The sequence below is a fragment of the Procambarus clarkii genome, chromosome 94 (assembly GCF_040958095.1).
Source record: "Procambarus clarkii isolate CNS0578487 chromosome 94, FALCON_Pclarkii_2.0, whole genome shotgun sequence".
Classification (NCBI taxonomy): domain Eukaryota; kingdom Metazoa; phylum Arthropoda; class Malacostraca; order Decapoda; family Cambaridae; genus Procambarus; species Procambarus clarkii.
In genome coordinates this window covers 11,447,346-11,460,572 of record NC_091243.1, presented here as the reverse complement: position 1 = coordinate 11,460,572, position 13,227 = coordinate 11,447,346, and the positions used below count along the sequence as shown (strand labels likewise).

At 37.7% G+C, this 13,227-nt stretch overlaps 1 protein-coding gene across 1 annotated transcript; it reads right to left on the bottom strand.

The window, feature by feature from the left end:
* Positions 1-4,252: 4,252 nt before the first annotated feature.
* On the bottom strand, positions 4,253-12,902 carry mbf1 (multiprotein bridging factor 1). Its single transcript, XM_045729537.2, has 5 exons — positions 12,719-12,902; positions 10,854-10,905; positions 9,754-9,914; positions 6,206-6,299; positions 4,253-4,937 (listed from the first exon to the last, which is right to left on the bottom strand). The coding sequence occupies exons 1-5, from the start codon at positions 12,794-12,796 to the stop codon at positions 4,873-4,875; spliced, it is 450 nt and encodes a 149-aa protein (XP_045585493.1). The 5' UTR covers positions 12,797-12,902; the 3' UTR covers positions 4,253-4,872.
* Positions 12,903-13,227: the final 325 nt, after the last annotated feature.

Genomic DNA, 13,227 nt, shown 5'->3' with positions numbered 1-13,227 from the left:
CAAATTTACTTTTGATGGAGAGAAGTGTCAATTGCAATGATTATCTTGAGATGATTTCAGGGCTTAGTGTCCCCACGGCCTGGTCCTCAACCAGGCCTCTTTTTTTTGTTACACACCTCCAGGAAGTGGCTCATAGCAGCTGTCTAACTCCCAGGTACAGTACCTATTTACTGTTAGGTAACAGAGGCTTCAGGGTGAAAGAAACTCCGCCCATTTGTTTCCGCCTCCACCGGGGATTGAACCTGGAACCTCAGGACTACAAATCCGAAGTGCTTCCATTTGGCTGTCAGGCCCCTCCCCTATTCTATGGTGGAGACATAGATCTCCAACTCTCCCATTCTGTTGTACAGAAGGCCCTATGGGCCACTGCACATGTCTTTTTCTAGACTGCACACTTACAGCGTATACCCTGAGCACAGTGAATTCCACCATTTCCACGAGCTACGAGAGAGGCACGGCGAGGAATAGATGAGGGAAGGGGGGGGGGGGCAATATTCAATAAGGTCTTGTGAAAAAGGAGGGGGAAGTGGAGGGGGGGGGGGGTGCCAGAGTGGCAGATTGAATAGGTTGGTAAGAGCATAGAGGGCGACAAGATTCCAGTCCGCCTTATCAAACCTCCACCAAAGGAACGAGAGAGGTGGAAAGAAGTGTGTTACGAGAATGGGGTAATGGTCACTGTTATGGAGGTTATCCAGGACCCTCTATCCCACGTCTATATAAATGGAGAATGAGCAGAGGCAAAGATGAAAAGATTGCACAGGAAAGGGTGCAAGTGTGAGTCAACACAAACTGGCTCGACAGACTTTAGGAGAAACAATGGAGAAAAAGAGGACGAAAGGTTCCAAGAGATGGCCTCGGGTATTCATCAGCTTCACCCCAGAGGACATGTTGACAGTTATGATCACACAAAAGAAGTGCAGGCTCCAGAAATTAGTCCAAGAGGTAACTAAGATCAAGAATTGAAAGAACATGCAGGGGAATAAAAATGGAACAAGTGTGCCATTAACCTATAAATATACGAGCTGCAGAAGAATGAACTGTTGACTAAAGTTGAGGGACAAAGGGAAAATCATTCCAGATCAAGAAATCATTAGTTAGGAGTCTCGGTAAAAGCAGCAGGGGAGGAAAGAAAAGCATAACTAAAGTGACCAGGACGACTGCCAAGCATTGGCTCCTGGAGACTGGCACAAAGCGGCGAAAATTGAAAATTCAGAAGTTGTTCTGGAAAATTTGCAAAGAAACTTTAAATATTCCACTGAAAAATAAACAGAGTAAGGACCAGAGGTCAAGAAAAAGACAAATAAAGGAAAAAAAACTAAGGCAAAGGACACACAAAACTAGGGAAAACGTGCAGTGAAGTTAGGAGGAAGGGGCCAGAGGTAAATCCAGCAAAGAACATAGTTGAGAGGTTAAAATACCAATGGGGTATGGAGAGGGAGGCAGCGCCACACAAGGGGCGGTCGAGGGAGGGTGGGCGAACAATGACAAACGGTAGTAGGTACTATCAGAAGATACCTGCTACCTATCTACAAGTAGTGATATCTATATTTTTACATATTTTTGCTATAAATGATAAAATTTTATAATTGCCAACAATGAAACAATAAGCTAAAAACAGATTTGTTAAGTTAATTAATGATGGTAATCATCCAAATATCACAATTTTGGTACAGAATACTGTAATGGAGAACAATTTAAATTTAAGATATTCTGATACATCATACAGTACACAAACTGCAAAACACTGGGAAAGATCCATTTGGTATGAATCTAGTAATGAGTTCAGACGTATTTCCCATTTAGGGCAATGCATGATCAATTTGAAAGGCATCAAGGACTTGGGAAAAGAAGAACAGGGTAAAAATTTTCACAGAAAACCTGTAAAATTTAACATTTACTATTGAAGCTTTAAATTCTAGGGGTTTTAAAAGTATAATCATAAATAAATATAGTATTCCATAAACAATGATAATTAATGAATCATACACTTACAGTACAGTATTACAGTTAAAAAAGGTTAATGTTAAATTATTCATAGATTTGATATATGCTACCTTCTGCTATATATCTGACATTTAAATATTATATTCCTGTAAAATGTAGATGATTAACAATTGTCATAAAAAATTCAAGAATAGTAACAAATGTTTTATCATCATTGCTTAGAACATGCAAAATATTCTATAATAATGACTAAATATTGCAGGTGAAATTGACTGAAACACTTAGGCAACACCTACATATTAATTTTAAAGTCCACTTTTTCATCTAAATTTCATTTTCACCCTTGTGTGCACTATTTTGCTCTGTAACAGAGCCAAGCATTATGAACACCTGTCATTTTGTTATCTTAAAACATCACTTTACACCTGTCAAATGTATACTGGATACAATTATTCTAAGGAGCAGAAAAATGAAATCTTAACTTTTGCCATAAAAAAAACTGCTCAGTCTCGCTTACCTACAGACAACAATCTTGCCTCGATATCTGAACACACGTTCTCCATCAGGAAGTCACTGGAATTAATCTTGTCTTGACCATTTCCATTTCACACACTTCTGCATCCTAGGAAATTAAATGGTTGTTTTCTCACACTGATAATTGTATCAGTTGAGTGCACAACATACCACATATTGGAACAGGTTAGGTTCCAAAAGAAGCATATTACATCATGTTTTTCCAGGCTATTCTAATTACCAATCTTGTGTAAGATGTTTTGTAATCTACATTTAGGTACAGTAATGTGATTTTTAGAATTCAAAATCGTTCCAACTAGTGGAAATGATGACACAATAACAGATGTACATATTGGAGTGATTAAAGAAATGGTTAAGAATAAACAGTACTATATTAAGGTCATGAAGTTAAATGTATTATTAAACTAGAAGCTGTGTGAAGTATAAAACAAATTTAAGAAAACAGAATTTAAAATGGTTGATACATAAAACAAAGTTAGAATTAAACTTATTAAGAAACAAAGTTTCATTATTTCAATTTTACTTTGCTCTTTTGTAGGATGATAGAGGAAAAAGAGAGAGGCATGAGATTTGTTATAACAAGAATTTGACAGGAAGCCACTAACCACTCGGGCGGCTGCTACTTCTGCATGGTGGACCCTTCCAAACTTCAGATTGGCAAGAATACACCTGTTATCACATCTCTGGACCTTCCTTCATCCATCACCTTGGTGCCACACTGCTGAGCTCCCCATACTCATTCTTCCAGTGAGTGCAGCTGTCTGCAAGTCTGGGAGCGGGGAAGATGTTGTAGATCCAGACGACAATTTCAGAAGTGGAGCTGAGGAGAGAAACCCATACTTCCCAAACCAAAAAGACCTCAATGACTTAATTAACAATGTTGCTCTCACCAAGTTCTGTGCTGAGCTTTTGACTTCTAGGCTCAGGCAGTGCAACTTGTTGGGTGAAAGTGTACGTCTCAGATCACAGGAAGCATAAATCTTAAAAACTACTCGCTTCTAAATCTGTTGTGGTAATTTTTGTGTAACTTTAGTATAAATACATGTTAATTTGATTCATTTGTTGCCTTTTCAGACTATGTGAACAAAAAAGATGAAAATTCAACAGTTTTCTCATTGGAGCGATGTATTTCAAAAGAATCCGTCCTAGTTACACAAGCAAAGTTTGAGTGAAAAGTTAATTTCTGTACTGTTTAGGCATAAGCAATTAGGTAATAAAATAACCCAGGAACAAAAATGTTTACATTGTGTTATTTGGATGTCTAAATATGCTGAAACGTGTAGTGTTACCATTTGCTAAAGAAAAATCTGTACAATTTCATTAGCCTCCCCCAAAAAAAGCGGCAATCTTTTAGATGTCCACACAATGTCTGGAACGATTCAGTCCACATTTTTGAGTGTGCACTGTATTTTTTACATATCTCTCTCCCTCTCTCCTGAATTGAGTGTTTTCCTTCCTTGACATTTTTTTATCAGTGCAAGTGCATAGTAGCTGTTGCAGCTAAATATTAGATACAGCAGTGAAAAATGTTTTTCATAGTTAAAAAACTCGCCTTTACACCTGGACAGTTAATGAATCGGAGGCCTGCAAAGTGCTGTTTGTGGCCCTTCAGGAAAAATTCTCAGAAAGACAGCGTCATTGAGACAAAGCCAATATTTTTGCAAATAAATTTGCAAGTCAAAATAAGTTTTGTAATACTGCAAGGTAAAGTGTGTACACTCGCTGGAGTACTTATTTACAGCTTCACTTTAGGATACTTCAAAACTACTATGCAGAAATTTGAAAGGTCTTTATTCAGCATACACCTTAAAAAATTGAAAAAAAAAGTTTAACAATTAGGTATGCCGAACGAAACAAATTAAAGATCCAATGACTAACTCATTCCTCCTTAATTTACCATTACCTGTCTTTGTTTGTAAACACTCAAAATGTCTGGTAGCCTAAAGACCCTCTCAAATATTTACCCATCAAACTGCATGGATACAGAGGTATCAAAACATATTATGTTGGAAAGCTTAACATCAAGAGGAAGTAATGCAGAAGATGTGATCAGCAAAATAACTTCCTTACAAATTTCATTGATTACATTGGTCAATTACAGCATAATTTTTCTTAAGAGAGATAACAATGAAATAAAAACAGTAGAATCCTTTAATATAAAGCAGTTCCAAGTTTTGCATACGTTTCCAACATTAACAAGTAACAGTCCTTCCTTTCCAAGAAAAATAAATATTAACAAAACCTATAAGCTCCTTACACAATTAATAAACAAAGCTTTATAAAGCAATAAAGCATTCACACAGACTTGGGTTACCAAATTAAAATGTGAAGCCAAACAACTCAGGTTGCATGGTGTAAGCCTTGTGAATACAGCAAGCTACGATCTGCTTCACTTTACTTCTTCTTGTTCACAATAGGCTGCATAATTTGGCCTTTGTCCTTCCCCCTCAGGCGTAGCCCTGAAAATGTTTAGTATGAATCATATCAATTTTCAGTACGAGTTTTTTTTTTCCTTACCATCACAAGATCTTTCAAACTGATTGATGAAGGTCAGGGCTTAAACCTAGAATATTAATTTACCAAGCAGAGACACACTCTAGCGATATTAATAAAATTAAATTAGTTACATTAATCTGCAGGTCTCTCCAACTTATATAAAGAAAACAAGGCCCAATTGACTCAAGACACTTCCAAAGAGTTTAAAATGATACTTCACCAACAAGCATGATTAACACACACAATGAACATCATTATTACCCACCTTCCCAGTTTAATGGAATGGAAGGCAAAAGCACGGAGTAAAAAATGAAAACAATGCTATATACTGAAATAACAGTACAGATATAAAAAAATGCATCACTCATCCCTTCATTCATCATATAATTCACACTATATAGCATCACACATGAAGAAACACCAAACATACTACATACTCAGCAAAAATCTACAACAGCATCCTACATCTCCACATGCCAAATGTACAGTGCTACTCATGAATTGTCATGAGGAAGATAAACAAATGCATGAATGCTATCTAAACAAACTGTTTACACCCACCCTTGCCATATCCCGTGTTGTACACGTTCAATTTAATTTTCTAACACACGCACTCACCGTTTGCTCCTTTTCTGCCATTCTTCCCTCCATCTACCCTCAAATTCACATAAATACTTACTCATTTTCAGTCTACCATAACATTCATTTGTTCAACATGCTCAAAACCATTGCTCAGTCGGTTCTTAATAATTTTGTGGTTTGTTAACTCACTCTCACTTGCCATCTCTCAAAGACATTTTCATTCTATAATTTATTTTTTAAATGCACACGATTCTCAGACTATTCAATTCTACTGCTTTAAATCTTGATATTTCACATTCCAACCAAACCACCATTTCACATGTGTTCATAAGGGTCAACACTAGGCAAGTAACACTCCTTCATGTACTCCCGACATCATCTATTTCTACCTTAATTTTCCAATCAGAACATTCATTGCAATATAAAAGAATCAAAACTATCAAAATATGTACTCGCCTCCTCACTTTTCTGTGCTTGGGCATATGAACTTAACATATAATAACCGAGTATTACTGCCAAATTATTTTGGGCGTATTATTGCCAAATAATGCCAAACAAGATCCAGATATAGACATAGCCCCTCACCCCAACCAACAAAGTCCATTGCCTTCCTCATGCATTTATAGCCAAAGTGCAAGCCAACACTCACCTATAGCCCTCTCAATTTTTCCGAGGACATTCTGATTTGGCACTGCCTTACCCTGTTCATACTCTTGGATCACCTGTGGCTTCTCATTAATACGCTACAAGAAAGCAAAATAGCAAAATTAGTGAAATTACACATAAAAAGAAGTCCAATGTGTATTTGTAATTGCCTATGAATGTATGTGTGTGCACGCACAAGTGAAATAGCAGATACAGTATTGAATGTGATCAAAATTGTTCCCAGTACTAAATGGGTCAAATGTTACAATGAAAGTACTTCCTAATTTAATGTAATTTTAATATTTGCCTATAAAGTAGCTGTGATGGGAGGGTGGGGGAGGTGCACAGGCAGAGTGCACTGGATTCTAAATTTGTCAATTCTTGGATAAATCCTATTGAGTATAAATAAAATATAACTGGTATCCATCCTGGCTGTTACAAACTACTATGACTTAAGAAGAAAGTGGGGTCAGAGCAGACTTCCAACCATTTTGACCACCAGTATTGATATTGGCAAGGTTCCAGCTTACATTTTCGGAACAGCCTATTAGAAAGAAGCCAGAAAAAGTGCTCGCCTTATATTGGCCAATACATAGCTAGGGTTGCGCATCTAAAGAAGGCAGCCATCAGGGAGGAGGAGAGAGTAAAGAAGTCATTCTAAGTTAGCCAGTAACATGCTCAAGTTATGTATAATTTCTTCTTATCAGCCAGTTGGTGAAATCACTGCACAAAGGTGCTCAGCAATGTTAACTATTAGTTACTTACTAAAATTAATACAGTATACGAATAAAATTAGAATCATTATTTACAGTTGAAGCGAGAATACTTCAAAATTTAAAGGGACTTCAAAACAAAGGTCTTATCTAATAAATGATGATAGTGCTATTCATACTTAACACTTTCGCGCTCCGTGGAAACTCGCGGTTGACAGGGGGAACGTGGCCCCTCTGTGCGGGTAAGCGCGCGGTGACACCCAAATGTGTATACTCGTTCCAGCTTTCTCACCTTAATTCTCGTGCTACGTCGCTCGTTTTGGTATCATTGTGTTCGCAATTAAATTCTCTACAGGTGTGTATAAATATAATGTCCAAAAGCCTAGCGTGACTCCCAACAGCAAAGCGTAAAGTCGGCAAAAACGCACAAAATCAGTAACATGTGCATTCTCGTTCCATTTTTTTACCTTAATTCTCGTGCTACGTTGCTCATTTTGGTATCATTGTGTTCGCAATTAAATTCCCTACAGATGTGTATGAATAAAATGTACAAAAGGCTGGAGTACCTCCCCGCAGAAAAGCCTAAAGTTACCTGTGAACGAGCGCCATTTTGTACATTGCAACCTAATGTTCAACTCGTTCAATTTGATAACATCAAATTTCGTGCTACGTCGCTCGTTTTGGTATCAAATTGTTCGCAATAAAAAGGCGAGTATTTTAAAACTAGTCCCAGAATAATAGAGCAATAACTGGATTTTTAACAAATATTTTAATTCTGGACGCTCATCATCACAAATTTATTTATAACTTTCCAGTGTTCTGACATAAATATTTGTGTTACATCTTTCATTTTGGTATCAAATTGTTCGCAATAAAAAGGCGCGCATTTTAAAACTAGTCCCAAGATAATAGGACAATAAATAGAATTTTAACAAATATTTTAATATTCGGACCATAGGCCTATTTATAATATTTTAAGTGTTTGGACATCAGGTTTCATGTTATATCTTTGATTTTGGTATCAAATTGTGTGCAATCTAAAGGCGCTTATTTTAAAACCACTACCAGATTGATCTGATAAAATTTAAATTTTTAAAAAATATTTTAATGAGTGACTCAGTACTGCGTCGTTGGAACACATTCAGTAGAAAAATGAGTGACGAGATAGTCAGTCTGTGGAACCTCAAAGTGTTAATAAATGTGATTAGGACCTCCAAGACTCTCCAGACCTAAGTGTTGTGCCGGAGATTTGCATGATCTAGTAGAACCATGATCTCTGGAACACCTGTCTGAGGGAAGCATCCACTGCAAGGCCCAACATCAGTGAGTTGATCTAAGATCATGTGCTGCTGCTTTAGCATCTACATATAGTACTTCTTAGATAACTTTGCAAGCAGTCAGCCCTGGGCAACATTGCAAGCTGATGTAGTTGGACAAAATTGAATCTACTGTACATTACAACAACATTCTTAGGACATACAACTGTTTAGCACTGCAATGCAGTAAATAAGCAATAAACCTTCCTTGTTCATTACTTTCACAAAGATAGAAAGGGAGGACAGTATAATTAGATCAAATTAGCAGTCTTGTGATGTAAAACATTGAATTTTTGAGAGATGAATACACAAATCTATCTTTAAAAATCACTATCATTGATGGTATCATAAATGGTGACTATGTGCAGTGAACTTGATTTAGCAAAGTATCGATTTCTATTTCAGATTAACATGAAAATTTAAGTTAGGAATACTATACATATAGTACATACAGACATACATACAGAATATATGAGCAAAATAGAGATGCATTTCAGAGGCTTCAAAATCAATATTTCATCTATTCCTATTAAAAAAAAAACATCATCCAAAAATTACAGTGCATGTAATGACAGTGGATGAAATGTACAAAATTTGGAGTGTTGCACCCAAAGAATATAAGGGTAAAGTTTTGTACAAATGGTATAATAAAGGACATAACAAAAACTACAACAACTTACCTTAAACTGCCTTGGCCTAAATAAGCATAATCTTAGGCATAATAATGTATGTGTGTACCTAGGAAATGTTAGGCTTAGTTGCTGCTCCTTTCTCAACCCTTCTATAAATTGCACAATCCCCATTTGCATGCATTTCATAGTTTGTACTTTACATCCACAGAGTGAAGTGTTGTGTGGATGGATGGATATATACCTGGATACCTGCTGGCTGGGGGTCTTGGGAGTTCTTCTATTCTCCAAGCCCGGCCTGGGGCCAGGCTCAACTTGTGAGAGCTTGGTCCAACAGGCTGTTACTTTGAGTGGCCTGCAGGCCCACATATCCATCACAGCCCGGTTGGTCTGGCACTTTTCGAAGAAAACTATCTAGTTTTCTCTTGACGATGTCCACGTTTGTTGAGGCAATATTTCTGATACTCACTGGGAGTATGTTGAACAGCCATGGACCTCTTGATGTTTATACAGTGTTCTCTGATTGTGCCTATGGCACCCATGCTCTTCACTGGTTCTATTCTGCATTTTCTTCCATATAGTTCACTCTAGTATGTTATTTTACAGTGTAGATTTGGGACCTGGCCCTCCAGTATTTTCCACGTGTATATTATTTTCTCTCTTTCTCTCATCTCCTTTCTAGTGAGTACATTTGGAGAGCTTTGAGACGATCCCAATAATTTAGGATATGAGCTGTGAATGTCTCTAGCCTCTCTTGCGACCTAAAAGAGCATTTAAGCAGAAAGAGCAACCATAGAAATTTATAATAATCATTAAACTCGGAATGCATCAACAACAAAGTGTTTATGGTAAGATGGATAATGGTTCTACAGGTGTCAAGAGGGTTACACTCACAGTAGCAAGGTCCTTTTGAGTCCAATTTTTAGCCTGACGACCCTGCTGGATGAGTCTACCCACATCTGGCGTTATCTTCTCATGCTTGAGCTCCTCTGTCTCCCTGTCAAGCTTGGCTGTGTTCATAGATGTACCATGCTGCTTATTGCTTGCAGCTCCATCTGTGCATAACATTAGTATGCATTTAGTCAAAGTTTAGACAACTAATAAATGTACAAAGTTAAATCATTTAATTATTTACATTCTGAAGTACTGTAGTGTATGAGAGGAGGTGGAAGAAGACAAGAAAAAGTACATTAAAACAGAGGACTAGAAGGAATGAGTGAACAGGGAAGAAATTGTAAAATGTAGTTAGGAGTTGGGGAATGTGAACTAAATGGGTGAGAAGGTGGAAAAGGTGAGAGGAAGGAAAAGATGCTTCAAAAAGAGGATAAGGAGGAGAAAGGGGGAGGAGGAAAAGAAAGGAAGAGAGGGGAAAAAGAGGCAGAATGAAGGCAAAATAAGGTGAGAGGGGAAGGTGAGGCAGAAATAAAAATAAGGAAAGGTACACCTAGACACATGATTCCATGATTATGGGACCTTTTTCCCCAATGATGACAGAGCTTCAGTTGCAATCACACTGGGATACACCTATCAATGACTTGTGCTCTTTTTTTTTTTTCCCCACTGCTACTCCATGATGGATATCATATACTGTACACTATCCACTGGAAGTTGTAGTGCCAAACATAAGTAATTCCTACAGAAACTGTTATAAACATGCAAGAAGGTACAAGGTGCTAGACTGGTAAGGAGTTTTGCTGCAAACTTGGGAGCACAGCCCATCTACTGTATGGTTCGGTAAGCTCAACACACTCGTGAGGTTGTGTGATTCAACCAGTCTGCATCATATTTTATGTAAAATTCAGGCTTTTGAGGAAATGGATGAAACAAATTTTAACTTAATGCATGTACTGTAACTATTTTTTGAATACGAGTGTGTTCTTGGCTGAGAAACTATTACAGTATGTCCAATGAATTAACATATGCAAGGGCTTAAGTATCGTAGGAAAGAAAGTGCACTTGAATCTATAAAGAAAGAATACTAGTACTGTACTTGCATTTTGAGCTGGTTTCTATTTGGGCTCCACTTCGTCTTGCTTGATTCACAGCCTTAAAAAAAAAAAAATACTATTAAACACTGATGGGTATTAATTAACAAAAACAATAAATAAGTTTTCATAATTACACAAGTTGCTGCAATAATAATCAGTTAAATAAGAGATAAAAACCGAGCAGTGGCTCACATACACACACCCTAAGAATGTGGAACGCTATTAAGACTAAAGAATGAGAAGCCTGAAAAGACAGTACAGTACAATAGGGATCAGAAAGACTTCCCAGTTAAAGCACTGATCCACCAGAAACCTCCGAACTCCGTTGCAATCAACAATACTGGAATCTCCCAAACAACGATATGAAATTGCACTAATGCCAGAGACCACTGTTCCACAGGGTAATGGCTGGAGACATAGCTTGAGCCCATGTGATACACATCAGTAAACAGATGCAGCTGATAAGTCACAATAACATTAGACACCCAACCCAAAAATCCTAGAGCATTATAAAGTAAGTCAAGTAATGGAGGTAGAGGCCCCCACAGAACAAAGGAGACATCCAAAGAAGAAGATCTTTTAAGGTAAGGGGTAGCTTGCTTAACCCCTGCACTGAGTATGGTCAACAAACATTGAACATGGTTAAGGCGCTCAACGAGTGGTGTAAAAAAAAATTAATTTAGCAATATTTTAATTTTTTTAATTTTCTTTTCCACTCTGTGATTCAAAATGAAAATGGTTGTTTGGCTATATTTTGATAGTTTTCATATTTTTTAAATTATGAGGTTGATGTTAATTCATTAAGCCCAGCACCAAAAAGTTACCACATGAAACAGGCACTGTACAGGGGTTAACACAATCTCAGCAAAAGTATCAGAATGAAGAAACTGAAACAGTCAGATGTCTCAAAGAAAGTACATGATGGATAAAAGCAAAATTGAGACTGCCGATATGAAGAAGAAGAAACGGTTTGGCACATTTCCTTTCACTTAATGCCAGTGCTCAACTAGTAGTAAATAGGTGCTCGGGAGTTCGGCAACTGTTGTGCAGTTGGACCGGGAGGAGTATGTAATTTGACCTCGGAGGGACGTCAGTACAAGCCTACCTCTAGTCTACCTCTTGTTGCCTCTGAAAACCAATGAACTAACAACCAGGCAGCTAGGCATTTTCTCTACTCGACAAAACAAATCATTTCACTGTTCTGATAAGGATTTATAATCCAAATGTGCAAAAATAGTGGCCTATGTACTTGTCAATTCTAAACTATGTTACCCCAGTCTCTACACAGCCAAATATAACCTAGCGTAATATAACCTAGCATATCAATTAGTCAAGAAATGCAGGACTAACTCGAAGTGACATTTTGGCCTTGTACTTTCAAATGCTTTCAAGAGTTTGGTATTATCTGAATATCAACATGGAATAAGAAACTAAGAAACCAGCCCAAGACACCTACACACGTCTCTAAGAGGCCATCAAGGAGCAGGTTGTCAGGACAAGTTAACTAATAAAGCCATTACTTGAATACAATTTCTTGACGTGTTGAAGTAGCTTAGGATATACTGTATTAGAATAGTCAGTTGTAGCATAGGAGCGAGTTGAATTAGAGTTTACTTGAGCAGAAAGAGAGCAATGAGTTATGTGACGAGGCATATAGGAGGAAGTGTAGGGGGAGCAGCACTGCCCAACCACCTAAGCTGTGTGTCTCTCCTTCTTCTCCCACAGTGTCATAACCCAGTGCCAAGAGCTGGGAGCGAGGGGTGCCATGGGAGGCTGTGGCTGGCCGAGGCCACCATGCCAGGAGTCCTGGACCTTCTCCCACGCACCTTATTATCTCCCTCCACGCCGCCCTCGCCACACACACACACTACCTGCTCGCTCTTCAGCTGTGAAGACTTTTGAGGCTTCTTGCGAAGTACTGTCACCGAGTCCCATTCACTGTCTGTCATAATTGGCTGTTTGGGAGAATGTTCTGGAGGAGGTGAAGTATAATAGCGTGAGGTGGGTCAGGCCGTCCCTACTGTCTGCTCCTCCACGCTGCGCTATGGTCTTCACTATTACGCCCAATATACGCCTTCCCTGCTTGTATATCCTTCCTAAATATTTAATGAGTGCGTAGTTGTCACGAGAAATCATATAGAACCTTTATTCAAATAATAAACATTATAAAATTAGGACGAAAGGTTTTCTTTTATAGTTATGTGTGGGTTAAAGAGAACGAAAGATATGTGTTGAGGGGGAACTTGTATACTTTTCCTCAGTTTTCATTCCTTGTATTATTGCATCATAATTTGAAATATATTTGTATTCAACAAATATTAAATGGTATTAATCAGACAAAAGATATATTTTTTTAAATATAAACACTTGGCAAATATAT